Below are 18,300 nucleotides of genomic sequence, written 5' to 3'. Positions count from 1 at the left end.
TGGCAAGTGGCTGCCCCACACAGATGGTGGTTTTAACGAGGGGGGCAGACTTTATAGCATTTTCATCTGCTTACCCCGTGCAAATGGGCAAACAATAGGTTTCATCCTAGTAGGGAAGGGGGTGTGAAAAGGCTGGAGCTCACCCCTCCAATAGGCGGAGAGAGAAGCATACCGAGCCCCCGACCTCCCCTCTCCCTTTCTGCGTGGGGCTGGACAGCGTAATGAGGCAGGGGGTGTCCCCCAGACCGACCCCTGACCTCACGAATGCTGAGAGTTTTGGAGGGACGCCTACTCGCCCCTGCTCACTGTCTGCTGAGCTCCGGAAGAGGAAGGCTGCTCTGACGACAGGCTGGACCCTTCTTCATTGCATGCTGAATGTGCGGGAATATTGGGTGGCACTGCCAAAGACAAGACCACCCGGGGAGTGTCGCCATCCGATCTGGAGTGGAGAGCTTCAAACCAACCTAGCCCAGGGCTGTAGAGACTGACATTGGCGTAGCATTCTGCGAGCACCATCAAACAGGTGCTTGAGCAGCAGATGTCGCTGTTATCGAGCTGAACACTATCGACCATAGGAGGATGAAAGGCCGAGTTGGATTTGATTGTGCGACCTGCCAGTTATAGACGGATCTATGCAGAGATGACTCAACCCATCGAGCTGTCTTCCACGAGGATTGACCCGAATAGAGAAGTGTGATCAACCTCAGCTGTAGCACACTGGAGCAGCGTGAGATTTTCAAAGCCCAGTGGTACCATGAAAGAAGCCATGTGCACTCATTGGCATCTGGGACTACAAGACTGGAAGCAGGGGAGAGCTGCTAAAGGGATCATCGAGTGGTAGACAGCCTCCCAGGAGCAGGCGATTCAGCTGTTGGTGTAAGAAGCTGGAGAACCAGGTGGGTGGCACCACAATACCCAAAGTGGGGGCTGAAAGGCTGACGGTTCCCAGGCTAAAACAGGTGCCAAAGAGTTGCGGACACCAACCAAGCACAGAAGCAGGCCACAAAGTGGTCGATACTGCATCAGACCGAGACCTGGAGGTGGCCCAATGTGAGACTATAAAGCCAGAGAGCCTTGGATTGTGGATACAACTTTCTTACCTACTGAGTCCAAGAGAACTTTGGACACTGGATTATAAGGGCTGACACCATGGCCACGAGGCAGTGCCACCATGGATAATAAACACTGAGAACCTAAGCTACGTGGACATTGGATGCCGACTGAAGCCTGCGGGCACATCATGGTGCTGTGGACACCGACATGAGGCAGAGATGGAGCACAGGAGGAGTTTGTGAAGTCGGTGAATCTACTTGGGAGATGATCTCAGAGCGGACAGTGGGATCCAGAACAGGATGGTCCCTTGTGCTCCCAGTGCAGGTTTGGTGGACCCTCCTTATCCTAGGCCACATCTCCAGTAGCTGCTGGGCTGCGGTGCCATGCTGGGAGGCCCTGCTCCGCTGCCAGGCTGAACCAGCCTGCACCGGGGCCTATGAGCAGTACCAAGCAGCCTGTAGTGCCGTCTTAAGCTTTGAGTCGGGGTCTTTCCGGAGAACACCACTGCCTACTCGCCCGGCTTGTCCCAGTCATTGCATTGCATCTCTTGTGCACCTGAACCAAACCCAGGCTGGCCCAGCACTGGAGGGGTGCCAGTGTGGGCGGGACAGGCAGTGCCACCAACTCCAAGTGGCCATTGAGCCCTGCCTACCCCGGACCTCAGCGGCTGGAGGCTGCATGGGGGCGCGCCTAAACTGTGAACAGGAACCAGCCTGCCGCAGGCCTTTGGCCGCCTACCTTGCTCGCTGTGGCCAACTCTTCAATGGCCGCCGCTGCACAGCGGCCTGCCGGGAAACCATTGAGCAGCTGCTGGCCTCTGCTGCTGGACCACCGCTCCAACAGTGCGTCTGTGATGGGCCTGAGCGGCCGTTCTGCGAAGTGCTGAAGGTCCACATGGGACGCCTATGTTTTGGGGTGGCAGGGGAGCTGCGGCCCGTAGGGAGCAGCATAGAGGAGGATGAGGGTGACTATGATGAGGATGATGAAGGCGATGATGAAGGGGGAGAGGAAGAGGGTCCCAGGAGAGAGAGCACAAGGGGTAAGGCCAGAGCTGCTCAGCCTACTGTAGCAGCCCACCTGCTCGTTTTGGGTGTACTGGTTGTGTTTGGGTTGTAGCGGGGGGAATACCACTCATAAGATGGGTCCGAGAGGACCACTTATTCCACATCAGTGGTGGAAGACCTGGGGCCCTATCAGCGTGAAGCTTGCTATCTGCTCTTGAGGTTTCTGCTCAGATGATAGTCCAGGCGCTCAGAGAGAGTTCTGCTAGAGGCTGCCTTGCACAGTTAGTATTCAGCTGAGCAGAAGCAATGGGACATCTGGTCGTGGTGGTAGACGTGGCGTCAAGGGTTCAGGGTAGCAGCTCTCTGCTCAGAGAGGGCCTGGCCATTGGGTTGTTGGGATAATTCTCCCCAGGTCTCTGCCTTTAAAAAGCCAGCATTGGTGGGGCAGTCAGTCCCTCGCCAGGCTGCAGACCATATGTCTTCCCCAGTACCCAGAGTGAGGCCCTTCCGAGAACTCGCCCCACGTTCATGTTGCCTGTCCCGGTTGTGTCTTTAATCGGCACACACTCCCCCCCAGGTTTTACAGCTGCTCTCAACGCCACTGTTGACGGGAGCTTGCAGTCAGTGGGGGTGAGAGAGAAGTGGGTGGCTGGTGTTGGTGTACCATCCTCTGACGTAAAGCCAGACTCCGGGGAGGCTGGCGCCTCAATGGCCAGCCACAGCCAATAGGACGTAAGGGTAACGCCACCATCTGACGGGACCAGTCTTTCAAATTGCAGGCCGCCGTATTTTTCTTGAGGGTAAGGGTGTTCGCATAATATTAACTAAAGCTACGCTATCATGTACACAGTAAACACCTGTGAAGGGTGCGGGGGTGATGCAGCAGGGGCATGCTTTGACATGGGTGTTAGCATGCACCATGTGATAATTCTCACAGTATCTGTCTGGAATGTGCAGGGGCAGTCTAATACACCAGAGTACAGGACGTTTATAGTCAAGTTGTTACAGGATGTGCACCTATTTACATATGTATGTGCTCACAATGGGCAAGAGCATTCTGACGTAGCATTTCCATCTATGTGCATGCATGTGAGTACTATGTGCAAGAGCTTTGTTTATGAAAATGAGTACACAATGTGGCATTTGTGTGTACACCTTTTTACATTTATGCTAAAAAAAACAGCAAGGGCAGGGACTGCTATATACGTGTTCGCAAAGAATGTAAAGATTAATTGTAAGTAGCATGTAGCACGTATGTAAATAAAGATAGAGGAGGCATTCCGATGCAGCACGTGCACTTGTATGCTAATGCGCCCATGTTGTAGATGCCAGGGCATTCACTTCACCAAGGTGGTCACAATGACAATTATTTCGATAAAATGTGCGAGCACCTGCTGTGTGTGCTTTATTGTGTGGTTACGTCTTCCTGTTTACAAGTTCACATTCTACAAGGGCATTCGAATGCAGCACAAGGGCACATTACACAAGGACACATTCATTTTGGTAGACACGGGAAGATTAAGTGATGTGCCCAGAATCACAGGGTGTTGAGCCCACGCCGAGACTCCAACTTGGTTCCCCAGCTCCTTAAACGGTAGCTCTGATCATTACGCCATATCCACTCTTTATCTCCCCGTGCCTAAAAACACAAAAAAATGAACGTGTCCTTTTGTAATGTGCCCAGTGCTGCCAGGAAAGCCCGCCGATATCTTCGGATCAAGTGCGCGCGACATAAAACTGTAAGAACAGCGGGTACTGGGGGGCTGCCTCTATTAGTTTCACCACTCGCCAGCTCCGAATAACACCCCGCTCCTTCAGATCTGAAGGTTGATTAATCCTGGCTGTTTTTGATTCTACATTATAATTACTCCCAATATCTACTTCATACATTTAGGAATTCTGCCGTCTGACGTCCTGGGTCTTGACTAACTCGGAGTCTCCGCCTTTGTCCACAGTTCGCTTCTCACAGTCAACCGGACAACACGTTTTACTCTCTGACAAATGTCGCCTCGCGAGCACCCCATGCGGTATTGTGCAGGAATAGCATGTTTACATTTTGTATCACCTCGTCAGTCCCCCTGAGTGGCGCAGGCATTCCAGGGCATGAGAGCACGTCTTTGTATAAAACACACACACACGAGTGTGTGATAGAGAGTAGGTCTGGCTTGCAGTCCTGAAATCTTCGTGGACGAGGCATAATGAACCCCCCTTCCATGCACCAGACAAGCCAACTTTAGATGGAAAAAACGAGTTTTGTATTTGAGTAAATCCTGCACGATCCCATGGGGCTGGCCAGCTTCTTCCCCGCTTTAGGCAATTCACCTCCCGCATTTACACAGCGCTTCATACTAACGTCGACGCACTAAGCGCTCTAGGTGCAAATAAGTAATCAAATGAAGCGTTCGTAGTTAAAACAGTGCATTTTCTAGTGTACTAGTACATGAATGCAAAGAAAAACCCTAGACATCGACGTACAACGAGGGACAATTAGAAAATGTTTCAGCAGCGCAGCTGTATGCAATCACGTGTCAGTGTCAGAGACATGCCAGGGGCAGGAATCCTTCTGGGGGGCAGAAGAGAACGGCCTTTGTTCTTTCAGGCCCAGCGAAAGCAAACGCGAGGGGTGCCTGTTGGGTCACACTATACTTCTCACCAGAGACCTCAAGTGCCCACGTCAGGCATAATACACTCACCCAGTAGCATTTTTTTCCCTGGCATTGATTTGGTCACTTTTCCCATGCCAACTGGTGAACTGGAACCATTTTTTGAAGGGCAGTTTCAGTTGTACGCAGATGGAAAACTAACAGCACGAAAGCTGGAAACAGTACGTCAAAGCCTAGAGTAAGAACATGAAAACTACAAATCCCAACATTCTTAGTGTGCTGCTGGCAAAAACAAGGATTGGGCCACCGACATAGGGTGGCCATCCCAGTCCATGTAATCGTGCACAGCGTGTTTTCAGTTCAGGGGTTTCACATTACAAATTATTACCATCAGGAGTGTTAGCCAAATTAGTTAAAGTAATCTAAACAATGACAACGTCCAAAATACATTAGGTTGATGCATGGAAGCACAATACTGCAAACAGCAAGTGCGGTGGCATACTCTACTCACCACACACCCTGTCCAATTCACAGCTATGTAAAGGACGACAAGAAGTACAAGAAACAACAATAAAGAACAGGATATTATGGTTTTACACCTGCCACGTGCCACCTAAGTGCGAGGGAAGCATGCTCTCAAATGGAGACACCACCAGGAGTCGGGTAACCAGGCGTCCAGATTTACCTGGAGAATCCCAAACTTCCTTCCAATCTGCCGAGGCGCGTGGCAGTACTTTTAGCACGTGCCCTGGTTTCCAGAGATGTCTGAGCCGGGTCTGCCTGAGAGCATCACTGCCCAGTGAACCTGCCTGCCCCAGCCACGGCATTGTAGCCCTGGTGCACCGGACTCAGAGGCAGGTTTTTTGAGTTCCAGTTCAGAAATAGGTAAGAGCCCTCGACAGGAAGGAATTTAATAAACACATATGATACTGATTGTACTAATTTGCAATTATAATTAATCAGTGCACAGGTGTCGGGTTTCTGTGTTGATAAACGCCGTCAATTAGGTCATCGAGTGCCCCTCAGTCGATGCATAACTGTAGCCCAACCTCTGCTAGTGGGAAGTCGCGATTTTTTATTTTAAAAACTTGGTTAACCCCTGGAAGAGGTTACTAATCATGCATACCTGTTTTCTGAAATATTACTTTAAGGAGGCTTTGAAGCTCGCCCACAGTCATGCTAGCTGGCAGGCCGACTTTACCTTCTAAGGGGGCAGAAAAAGAGATGCACTTTCTCCTATAATTAACTGCAAACATTGCGATTGTTCCTGGTCTTTGCTTTAGCCCGAGTACTGCCACGTTTTCCAGGTCCATATGGAATGTGCTGCTCCACTCCAGGATTTTTTCTTTTAGTTCTGACGCTTGTAGTCCTATTTATTCCATTATAGTACAAGGCTACAAGCCCAAGAAATCAAATAAAAAACATGACCTGCAGCTGTACATCACTCACGGGCCTGGGAATCATGGCAGCTATACAGCCCCCAGCCTGATTTAAAGCAACCACCAGGTATTATGAATTGTTAAAGTCCAAAGGGTACAGATATAGATATCAAAGCCCCCCGCGACCCCCTAAATTCGCTAGGTTTAGATGTGGGGATACTGGCTGGAAATGTTATTTCAGCCACACAGTCTCAGCACCTAAATCTGCCTCTCGCGATTGGGGTCAGGGTGGAGAGCTCTATTGGTTATCAGGCAAGATAATTGTACCAGTAGTTTAAAGGGATCTCAACTGTCCACTAAGCCAATCACAGACAGTAAAAGGTCATGAAAACATTGTGTGACATTGTTCAAAGCTCAGGTCAGGAAACATTCTGTCCCCTGCTACATAATAGTACTACTAAAAAATAAAGTTACCCAACTTCAGATCAAACTATGGTCAAATCCAAATCAATTATGCTTACGTTTATTTACATTCTCTGTGTATATATGGAAGGCCCTTTATTAATAAATAAATATATTCATGCATGTGGTGTCATAAACCCAGGTGGTGCGTTCATCCTAGTGGTTGGGGCGTCCAATCACAGACTAAAATGGCTACCAGACTGGCTAAAAAGAAGAGCCGGGTCCGCAATGCTTCAGTAGCCATCGGTTTCTCTGCATTCACTTACAAGTAGGCTGTCCTGGCCACATTTTGTTACATTCACAAACAAGAGCCTGTATATATTGTTTTTATATCTGTTTGCTTTAAAGAAATCATTTTGTACAGTAAAGATGAAAATAAATGAGATTTATTTATGTTGTATAAAGAAAGAAAAGTTATGTTTTTGGACTACTGTGTTTTTTAAAATGTTTTTTCAACTTTTCCAACAGTACAACACGTGAATCTTTATAAAGAGTTTTCCCCCCAAAACGGTCTATGGAATTTTTCTTTGTAAGGAGTGCTAACTTAGCGCTGGCAAATACAATGTATTTACATGGGATAATGGCTTTGGGTGGGATTGGTAAGGTGTGAATGAAATGTTGTAAAATACCTATCCAGAGGAGGTGTCTGCAGATGTAATTTACAAGAACGTATTTAAGAAAGGGAAGGGGTGTGGACCTGAAGCAAACGTCTTATTAGTTGCAGGACTTCAGAGTTTTGGACCAAAGGCGGTAACTTTTCAGAAAACGTCCAATTTCAAGATGTAATACTCCATAAAAGACTATGGGGCCACTGCCTTTTTCAAGTTCTGGACATTCATTCATTTAATCAATCAATGCATTCTAGGCCTGTTGCCACCTTCTGCTGGAACCAACTGGACTAACAAACCTGATAATCATATTTTGTAAAATGCAATCCATTCCAAAGGCCTGAAATTTGGTGTCTCGCCAATATGTAGTGATCTGGCAACCATGCTTCTCAGAGAGGGTTAAAATGTGACTCCAGACCAAGGCGTGAGACTAAGGTAATTGAAGCTGACACAGTTTACTTCAGACAGGGAGAGGAGACTCCACCAGAGTGTAAAAGACTGCTAAAGCTGGCCAGAGTTCAAGTGTGACTTCAGACAGAGATAGGAGACTCCATCAGAGTGTAAAAGACAGCAGGCGCGGGCCAGAGTTCAACTCCAGATCAAAATGTCAGACTCCATTGTTAACAAGAGGTCCATTGATCTAGAAAGTAGAGCACGGTGTGACTCCATTTGTATTTTTTTTTTATATAAAACTTTCTTGCCCTGCGTGAAGCTCAGAGCACTTTTCTGGGTGTCACTTAAGTAGCTACTCCGTTTGTATCAGTTCGTGTTAGGCTTCATTCTTCAGACAAGGCCGTAGAGTACTCCGATTTCATTCAAGCTTCTGGGCGCCCTTCACAGCACAATGTTGTAAGGGTGCTGGTTGTAGTTGGGAAAATGTTGGATGGGGAGTGAGAGTTTTGCAGCGGTGGTGTGAGCAAGGTGCTTGAGAGACCTATGAAGCAGCACGCAATTAAGGGATGAGTGCGGCAAAAAGCGTGCGACAGACAGACTCACCACTTTCATATACCAACCAGTTGTTCAATATGAGTTTAGTCCCACTGGTATTAGGGTCTTTAGATGTCTTCTAAATTCAAGGTGGTTACTGATCGTTATTTTCTTCAGAAGAGTGTTCCAGGCCAAGGTGGGACTCAGCTAAACTCAACTGAGGAAGGCCAGTGTGACTGAAGACAACTGTGTGAGAACCACTCAATGAGTGATATTGGAGGCCTCTGCCAGGTGGAACCTGAGGACTAGACACTCGTTCAAATGAGTTATCTCAACTATTAATGCAGACTAATATTGTTCAAACAAGGCTTTCACCAGAGGGACATTCGCCTCCACTAATTAAAAAAGAGTGCTGGGTGGCGAGGTGGGCAGAAGCAGGTGTAGGAGGTAAGTGGGATAGGCCTTCTCTGCTTTCACACCAAAGAGTCCCCATTCAAATGCATAATGTTGGAAGCTGTATTACTCGACAAGAGTTAGATTTACAGTCGCCTACGATGCCATGTAGCGCTGCTATCAAATAGTACCAACAGTGTTATTAAGAGCCCACTAATATCAGAAGTAACAGATCACGGAAAACTCACTACCATGTCAGCAAGCGGCCAGCATCTGCCCACTGATGTGTAGAACGTGACGAGTATCATCTCTCTTAAAGTCCATTATGTACCACAGAATGTTGCAATTTAACTCACTTAATGCACAGTATAAGGGGACTAAACACCAGTATCGCTCCACTGAAAAATATCTCACAGGTTGACCAATATGGATGGATTTAAGATTCAACATCAAACAACCGGAATACTAGAAGCAGGTAACTCAGTACCCAATCACAGATTCACTACATGTCTAGTACGTCCACACGAAATGCTCATTAAGATCTTACTTAACAACCACCATCTGAAAATATTCCCCAGATCAGACCTTAATCTCAGCCATGGTCATTGCCAGTGTTAAATACAGAAAAAGGAACAATTCAGCATTATTCTCAATCCCCCTACCGTCCAGACATCACTACAATGTCTGCCTCTCATGCAGAAAGCAAATACAAGACTGCCTGCATCACCTACAAGCAAACACAATGTACTCCCTCCTCAAAATAATGAGTCAAATAAACGACGCTAACTGGAGGAAGCAAAGACCTGCAGGGGAAGATCTCACTTGGTCTCCGCCTTCCCAAGAATATTTCCACAGTGGAACGCCTTCTTTAGCAATGACCCTGGATTTCTAGGGGAAACAGAAGCCACTGCTATTATTTGAGGACAGATGCTCAGTCTGAAAGTTAACAATTTTCTGTGCAAGCGTCTGGACTAGTTGCTCTCAAAACTGCATTAACTCCCCTTTGTTTGTGTATGTAAACAAAAGATTACATTAAACACTAAAGCCAAGAAACCCATGTATAATGATATGAGCACGAGTTAAAAAAAACTCTGGGAAACCATGGTCTATGAGGATCCAGGGCATCTGCTTGATGCCTTTAGAGTACTAGTCTGGTGTGAATCAGCATTAGTGCTAGGGAAGGTCTGGAGAGAAGAGGCTATTATAGATGTTGTAAGGAAGGTAGAAAGTGGCTCAAGTCCACATTCTCCGCATCCATTTTTCAATCTTTATGAGCAGAGAAAGATCCTCCCGTGGCTCTGAAGAAGAGTGACTAAGGTCTTCACAGCTGATGGAGAAACAAATTCACGTCTGAACGTACAGACGGCATCAGGAGACTAATGCCAGCCAAGCCCACATTCACAACAAACTGAACTGTCTCTAGAGCAGGCCACATTATGCCAATCTCATAAATAGGAAAAGTGGAGCCTATCCATGCACCTCTTCCCTCCAGTACAAAGATGTCTGCAGCAAGCAGTCAACCCACAAAGATATTTTCCAACTATATTTTGAATCCCCCGGCTGTCAGAGGGACAAGAAGCTAGGTTCACTCTTATAAGTTGAGTGATAGAAACTGCAGGGCACACAAGTAAATCTGCATTTCACAGCTTTCTGCATCTGCATTAGTTACTATCTATGAAAAACAAAAAAGTTACAAATACAGTTAGTTACTTGAAGGAAGTCAAGTGAAAGTTTACGGTGGATTTCATAATTGCTGGAGCCAAATACTTCATTGGTTATCATTGAGCAAGACGTGAGATATCACCAACAAAAGTGGTACAAACAGTGTGAGAAGATCTTTATTTAAACTCATTGAAAATTGCCATCCTCTTCCTAAACCAAGTGCAAGACTCCTGGGACTAATTTAATCCCAGGGCTGTGTTCTTTGACATAGCATCATTGTTGCAATGGTAGGGGAGCCATTTTAGATTTGGCCTTGATCACTGCAGTCAAACAAAATGGAGGTAAGTGAGTTGCAGGCCCAGGTAGCCACAAGAGCAGTGACTCACTAAAGGACATTGTCTTCGAATGGTGATATCCTATTTCAATTCAGGTTTACGACAGGTAAGTAAAGGTGGACTGGCCTACACAGAATTGGGTGCTATTTCAGGATGAGCTAGAGCAGAGAGCAATTCAGATTTCCAGATAGGACGAATGGCTCCCAAAGGGTGGAAGGCCTTGAAAAATCAGTCACATGGCAGAATACCTGAGTGCACCCCAGGCTCTCTGGTCATTCAGAAAACCCACTGAGTTCCCTATATGCCAGTCCACCCCCTTAAGAAGACACTTCTTTTTCATAACAGAAGCTGCATTTAATGCCTGGGAAATGTTTAGTGCTGCTTATCCTTTGCCCACCATTGACTCAGTGAGGCTTTGTGAATGACCCATAGATAGACAAATTACAAAGAATACAGTATCAGTGCAGGACTCCACTCACCATATTGCCCATTGGTGTGCATCGGACCTCCTCCCTGGAGACTAAGAGGGGACGTCAGTCTCCTGATCTATACAGCGGATGACCTGGAGCAATGCTTGGGAGCAGGAGGTTCATCGCATTTCCCTTTCAGAGGCTGTCCTCGCTCCAAAGTTCAGGTCCAATCATATGACAAGCCTTCCATCATAAAATAGATGACTCTTTAATGGGGTCTCCAATGCCGACAGAACTGAGCCAGATGTTCAGGGTATCAACATGAGATACATTATAAAAGGGAATAATCTAAATATCCAGTTATCCTGTAAATCTGACACATTGGAAACCCCTGCTCTGGAGTCATCTTCACCCAAGAAGATTTGAGAAAATCTGTATTAAGATCATTTCTACTCCAGGGCAATCTTCAGAGGAATGATCCCCTCCAGGGGCGGGTAAAATGGAGAGCAGCCGTAACATCTATTACACCCATTGGCCTCTGCTAACACTACCATTAGGTGTGACAGCTGCAGTATGAGCTGAGGCTAACAAGCCATTCCTACTCTATTATTTAAGACGATAACAAAACCACACGCGTAACCAGGTTTAGGGTGTCCACACAAACTATTTTGTAGACACCTCACATCCATCAATCACAGTGAGCAGTACCCGAGTACAGCGACAGTGCAACCATGTTTGATCAAAATATTTTTCTTTAAATTATCTAAAACATAAAATACAGTATTCACACATAAGCACGCACACACGTGTCTATCTTAAATGAATTGGACACATTTCTTGATTTCCTCTGCGGCTGGACTTGAAGCCCTTGAAGATAGAGGACTCGGGAAGCTGCAGTCTCTCCCAAAAGAGACAATCACTGGACCCCTCACTGGAGGCTGCAACCTGAAATACAAAACAAAATCAGGGTAATAAGCAGAAAACATAAAACTTAATCTTTGACGAGAGGCTCTGCCAGAGCGTGCCCATTATGATATAACCAGAAAATTGGACAGACACCTCCAAAGGAAGACCAGTACAAAATAGCTGCAAATTTACCCAAACTGCCTATACTATGGCAGGGGTGGCTGGTGAGCTTTGAAAGTGGATGGGCATAATACTTGCCCCGAATGGCAGCAACTTCAATGTGTCCCAGGAGAGTTCAAGGGGGTTCTCCCACCAATAAAAGTTTGAAAACATTGTGTCAAATAGTACACTTTCAATCACAAATTTCATAGAAATTTGCCAAAAAGCCATAGGCTCTGTAACAGCACCTATATACTCCCCAAAATGTGACAATTTCTTAAAAAATGTGCAGTGTGCGCAGAACCCCCACCCAAGCCACCATGGCAATAATTACATTCATAGTGCCAGGGCCAAAGAATGACATGAGTGCCGCCCGCTCCCCATATGAAGTTAATACTTTCTTGTCAAGAATTACTTACAATAGTTTAGTTTTAGTTTATTAAATGAGCACAGTTTATTAAAACCATTGCAATAAAATGTCATCATAGCGCTGTTACCACGTTAAAAAGCAAAAACGAAGCAAACCATCAGATTTAAATTCATACACATATTACTGATGAGGTAGTCTTGTAGTTACTATTGTAATCATGTGACAGGTTTCCAAAACCAAGGATAAAATAATTTGGTACAGAGACGTTAGTGCAAAGTGCAAAAAAAGTCTGTGATAAGTTTTTGCGGGGGAGGAACTGGTAGGGCAGGGGCAGGAGAGGGTGAAAGCAGGTTGTCCAAGAGTTTCACATATTTTTCAGACCTTGCAAGCACTTGAATATCAGGGGAATTAAAGCAGAGAGCTGATGCCTCCCAACATGTTCTGATGCCCCTTTTTAAATATAATGGGGTTAAAAGAAGTCTTCTAGGAGCGTCAAGTGCGGGACAACAGCATAGAGGATGCAACCATGATTCAGACCTGTAGTTGCACAGTCTGCAAGGCCCCTCCTCACTTGTTGGAGCCCATCGGTTGAAGGCAGTGGAGCGCAAACCTAGGAGACACATGAACATTATATTTTTACGGGCCACTGCGTTAAGACTATCCATAAGGTAAGGTTGAGGTACCCCAGGGAGGTATGAGGCGTTCAAGGGAAGTAGGATAATTGTTTTTAAGGCCTGAATGTCCATCTGGTAGGAAATTTGTCTAACCTGCTTGTTAATAACCCTTTTACAGACTCTGTATGGAATATAGTCTGTAATTAGTAATGATTCATTGATATGTTGTGTTCTTGTGGCTTTTACAATTTGACGGTTCCACGACTACCCGGAGCTGGCAAGAGTTTCTTTTAACCGGGCTTTAAGCGTGTTATCTGCAGTTTTTAATGTCCTTATATACTATTCCAGGGTGTCAGCCTCACAGAAAATCGATTGTCTTTGAAGGTCCAGCTCCAGTCATAGTCTTGCCCTGTGGATGTAATTCGGGAGACGGAAGATTTATTTATAAATGGAAACATGGGCGTGGTCGAGACTGGCTGAGCATGCACCAGGAAAGGCCTTACAATAGGCCATTGCCAGCATTTTCCCATTGATATCATCTGTATATTATGGGTGTCATGTCAAAATGTACCCCTAGTAGGCCAGCAGTAGCATTTTTGTCTTGGATACCTGCCCGTGCTGGCACCATATACCATCTCTAATGATAATAATTACATCCAGCATATCAAGAAGTTACTCCAATACCACCATTTGCCATGGCTAGGCCTACAGACAGACAGACAGACAGACAGACAGACAGACAGACAGACAGACAGACAGACACACACACACACACACACACCCTCCCACTAACTTGCACTCTCAGTTTCAATCAATCCTAATTATTCTCAATCACACATACTTTTTCACTCACTTGCCCTATCATACTCTGACTTGTTAGAATACATAAACACACTTACATGCTGTTTCACTCACAAGCTCATATTGTACAATTCAGTAACTTACAGACATTCACACACTGTCACACACTCTCCCACACGTTCACATACATTCTCACTCACGCTCAATCACTGTCCCACCCACATGCTCACAGCCTTGCTTATAAGCTGTCTCAGTCTCATAGTCTGTGCTCACACACTGCCCTACTCACAGTCATTAACTCTCACTCCACACATGCAATAGACACTCAACCCCACTCGCGCACATACATTTGAGAACATTTCTTTTTTACTTATCAGCTGCTGCTGCATGGGGCCTTGGGGCAGCCTCAAATCAGCTTCTAAAGCAGGAAACTGAAAGCCAAAACCGGTGCAGAACATAACCAGGCACTGGTAGACTTCAGCTTTCAGCCTCTTGGTTTTTCACCTCATCCGCTCCCATCTAGTCACAGATTGGAGTGGGGTCACTGAGGTTCCTGATCCTCCTCCCCCAACCCTACAGCGAGATATCCCACCCTATGGGAAAGGGTGAGGTGACCACTTGATAGACTGGTCACTCAGCACAATGCAGGGATCAAGCCTGAAGTGCCCGGGGCTACCTATATCAGTGAGGCTGCAGGGCATCTTTAATGGGGAGGCCCCAAGGCATGTCAGACTCCCCAGGTCAGAGCTGGGACTTTGTCCGATTGCTGGTGCATGCGCCTGCACCAGTCAGTTTCACCGTCTAAAGCTATTGCTGATCCTCCTAAACAGCATGTTTTGTAAATTTGTTTTAAAGACACCAAGAGAGACTAATAGCTATCCCTCTGGGCCGATCACCCCACGCACCGCGCACACTCTCTGCGAGTGAGCCCAGGCTGCCCCCGATCCTGCCGAGTGCCGCCGCTGCCCGTAGCTGTGCTCCTGGTCTGCTGTAGCGGTAGTTCCTCTGCTGCGCTGTTGTAATTGATATCGCTTGTCTCAGCGTTGTTCCCCGTTGTATTTTCTATCGTTTTGTCACTGCGTTGCTCCCTGCTCTAAGTATCATTGTTTTGTACCTTTCTATGCTGTCCACTTGTTGTGCCCCTGCCCTCTGATTTTCGTTTTTTGTTCCCCCTCTGGTGTGCCCAGCACCGCTCGCGTTTCCCGCCCGCTCCCCCCGCGGCCCCGCCCCCTTCCCTCTCACTCCCTTCCCATTCGCCGCCCCGCTCCCGCCTCCCAGCTGCTCCTCCCTCCCACTGGGCGATATAGTACAGAGTACACGCAGTGGTGGGCAGTGACCTCTGACCCGCTGGGCCGGTCACCCCACGCACCGCGCACACTCTCTGCGAGTGAGCCCAGGCTGCCCCCGATCCTGCCGAGTGCCGCCGCTGCCCGCAGCTGTGCTCCTGGTTTGCTGTAGCGGTAGTTCCTCTGCTGCGCTGTTGTAATTGATATCGCTTGTCTCAGCGTTGTTCCCCGTTGTATTTTCTATTGTTTTGTCACTGCGTTGCTCCCTGCTCTAAGTATCATTGTTTTGTACCTTTCTCTGCTGTCCGCTTGTTGTGCCCCTGCCCTCTGATGTTCGTTTTTTGTTCCCCCTCTGGTGTGCCCAGCCCCGCTCGCGTTTCCCGCCCGCTCCCTGCCGCTGCCCCCCTGCGGCCCGCCCCCTTCCCTCTCACTCCCTTCCCATTTGCCGCCCCGCTCCCGCCTCCCAGCTGCTCCTCCCTCGCTCCGCCCCCCACTCTCCTCATTTGGCAGAGTGGCAAACGCGCAGCGTTGATGCGCAACGGGCGCGCCAAAGGTAAGCCCGTCTGCGCCCGTCTGTGCCTGGACCGCACCCAGCACCCGAACCCCTGGCCCCAGCAGACACCAGCCCACCCGCTGGACCTACGACACCACCGAACTCAACGCACTCAACGCCGGCCGGATCCTGGGATGCTACCGAGCCACCCCGAGACGCACCCACGGACCCTTCAGCTGCCACTCCTGCAAGTTCACCTGCATCCGGACCTGCACTGCACCAGCACACACCAAGCCGACCACCAGCAACAACCACCTGAAGTGCATCCTGCTCAACACCCGCTAGGTCCACAGACACGCCGTGGAGCTCTGGAACCTGCTCGACACTACATCACCAGACGTCGCCTTCCTCACGGAAACCTGGATGAACGCCTCCTCAGCACCCGACATCGCCATCGCCATCCCGGACGGATACAAGATCACCCGGAGGGACCACGGCAATCAGACCGGAGGAGGCATCGCCATCATCCACAGGAACACCATCCGCATCACGACCAACACCGACGACACTCTCACAACCGCCGAACACCTGCACTTCCAGATCCACACCGACCCCAAGACCACCCTCAGAGGCACCCTCATCTACAGACCCCCGGGACCTCGCACACAATTCAGCGAAGACATCGCCGACTTCATCAGCCCGCACGCCCTCCCCTCCGCTAACTACATTCTCCTCAGGGACCTCAACTTCCACCTGGAGAACAACAACGACCGCAACACCACCACCCTGCTGGACAACCTCGCCAACCTCGGACTCAAGCAGCTGGTGACCACCCCCACCCACCACGCCGGACACACACTCGACCCCGTCTTCTCATCCAGCAAGGACATCGCCTTCAGCCACGCCACCGGACTCCACTGGACGGACCACAGCTGCGTCCACTTCAGCTTCAGAAAACACACGATCCACCACCACCAGCAACAGGTCGCACGCAGAAGCTGGAACAAGATCACAGCCGACCAGCTTGCCGTATCCCTGAGCCAGGACCCCCCCCGTCAGCTCAGCGAACCCTAGCCAGGCCGCCAACAACTTCACGAAGTGGATCAGCAACTGCGCAGACGACCTCGCCCCTCTGAGGACCCCGCCTAGCAGACCCGGCAGTAAGAAAGCACCTTGGTTCACCGACGAACTCAAGAGCTCCAAGAAGAACTGCAGAGCCCTCGAGAGAGCCTGGCGCAGAGACCCAACACCAGACAACATGACCACCCTCAAGCTTGCCACTCAAAAACACCACCAACTAATCCACACCACCAAGAAAACCGCATTCAAGGAATGACTGGACAACAACGCACACAACAGCAAGGTACTCTTCAACATCGTCAAAGAGCTCTCCAACCCCAATAATATTTTCATCTGATGAAGTCAGAATATCTTGCTTACACGCGGTAGTTGGGTTCTGTTTCTTTTAAAATTATTTTGAATAAAGACACCAAATAGTTACTTTATAAGCCAGCTCACATATGAATGGGGGTGCCTTCGTCTTCCCACTCGTTAGTAGATGCTGCTCCTTTTAAAAGGGACCGATAAACTTCCCGCGTGTCCTCTCCGTGATGTACACTCAACTGTAAGCAAGATATTCTGACTTCATCAGATGAAAATATTATGAAGAGACGGATATATCTTTATGCCGAAAAGACTATGTATATCACCTATTGATAGGATCCCATAATACAAACAGAACTTGACTATACGACCTTTCAAAAAACGGCTAAGCGACAGGAAGTATACCCATTAGAATATAGGGAGCTACTCGCCCCTTATAAGACTATTACGTCCTCTTTTAAGTTATCTGGGGAAGACGGCTAATATTTCTCCTGAAGAAGACGGCTGCACTATACTTGGCCCGTCGAAACGCGTTGAGGATTGGGGGAGAGAATTCACTGTATTATCAAAGGACTATTCTGACTGACGCTGAATATACCCTTTTTGAGTTTCTCCCTTAGTTTAGCTTTAGGAACTTGTGTGATGAACTTTGAATATATTTTGTTCCATATATTGTCTGTTTTCCCTTGATTGATATACTTTTTTAACTTGGTTTTTAACTACATTTTTAATTATTAAATAAAATTGTGCATTTGGAATTTATTTGTTGTTTCAGAATTTGGTTCACTATTGCATTGCTCTGAGTTTGTCTATATTATTGTTGTATGTTATGTCATTTTGTTTTGATTAATGTGTCCAAAGGGAATTGCTTTTTTGACAAACTCCAGAAGAGACCAGAACGCCCCAGCAAGACTCCTCTTCGACATCCCCCGACACAGCCACATTTCCGGACACCTGAGAGACCTGCACTGGCTCCCGGTCAACAAGAGAATCACCTTCCGTCTCCTCACCCACGCACACAAAGCCCTACACAACCAAGGCCCAAGATACCTCAACAGCCGCTTCGCCCAGCATGTGCTCTGCGGCTTCTCCTCCCCTAATTTAATCATGGCTGGCCGGCCGTACTTTCAGTTTCCCGGCCGGCCGCTCTTAACGCTTGTTTATTTTTTGTTGTTGTTGTCGACTTGGTTTCCTTTTGTTAAGTTTATTTTTTTTTCTTTTATGTTGTTTTTTTTTTTACAGCTGATCCTAAACCGGTTTTATGTGCTACGTGCAATTATGCATTGATCGTTTTCTTGTTCTTGAAGCAACCACGTCTTTCTTTACTTCTGCCCTGAGCAGCACTCCTGTATGCGCTATGCTACTTCAGTGCGGGCCGTCCTTTAATCACTAGATTTAAGCCACTGCGCTCCCGAAATGGACGATGCGCTTTCCCTTTCAAATATTTCCCCC

The 18,300-nt window shown here is 47.7% G+C and overlaps 2 protein-coding genes across 3 annotated transcripts in view; one reads left to right on the top strand and one right to left on the bottom strand.

Annotated features, from left to right (window-relative positions):
• Nucleotides 1-318: 318 nt before the first annotated feature.
• Nucleotides 319-9,039, top strand: LOC147729048 (growth arrest-specific protein 1-like). Its single transcript, XM_086959334.1, has one exon. The coding sequence runs from the start codon at nt 1,261-1,263 to the stop codon at nt 2,167-2,169; it is 909 nt and encodes a 302-aa protein (XP_086815460.1). The 5' UTR covers nt 319-1,260; the 3' UTR covers nt 2,170-9,039.
• Nucleotides 9,040-10,253: 1,214 nt separating this feature from the next.
• Nucleotides 10,254-18,300, bottom strand: part of ULK3 (unc-51 like kinase 3) — a 249,596-nt gene continuing 241,549 nt past the window's right edge. For both annotated transcript variants that reach the window (XM_086959332.1, XM_086959333.1), the window contains exon 16: nt 10,254-11,781. In XM_086959332.1, the coding sequence (XP_086815458.1) occupies nt 11,765-11,781 (17 nt within the window). In that variant the 3' untranslated portion in view covers nt 10,254-11,764. The remainder of the gene's footprint in view (nt 11,782-18,300) is intronic.

This window comes from Lissotriton vulgaris, chromosome 2_2 (assembly GCF_964263255.1).
Source record: "Lissotriton vulgaris chromosome 2_2, aLisVul1.2, whole genome shotgun sequence".
NCBI lineage: Eukaryota > Metazoa > Chordata > Amphibia > Caudata > Salamandridae > Lissotriton > Lissotriton vulgaris.
Note: the sequence above shows the minus strand (reverse complement) of the source record. Positions and strands in the feature narration are given on the sequence as shown.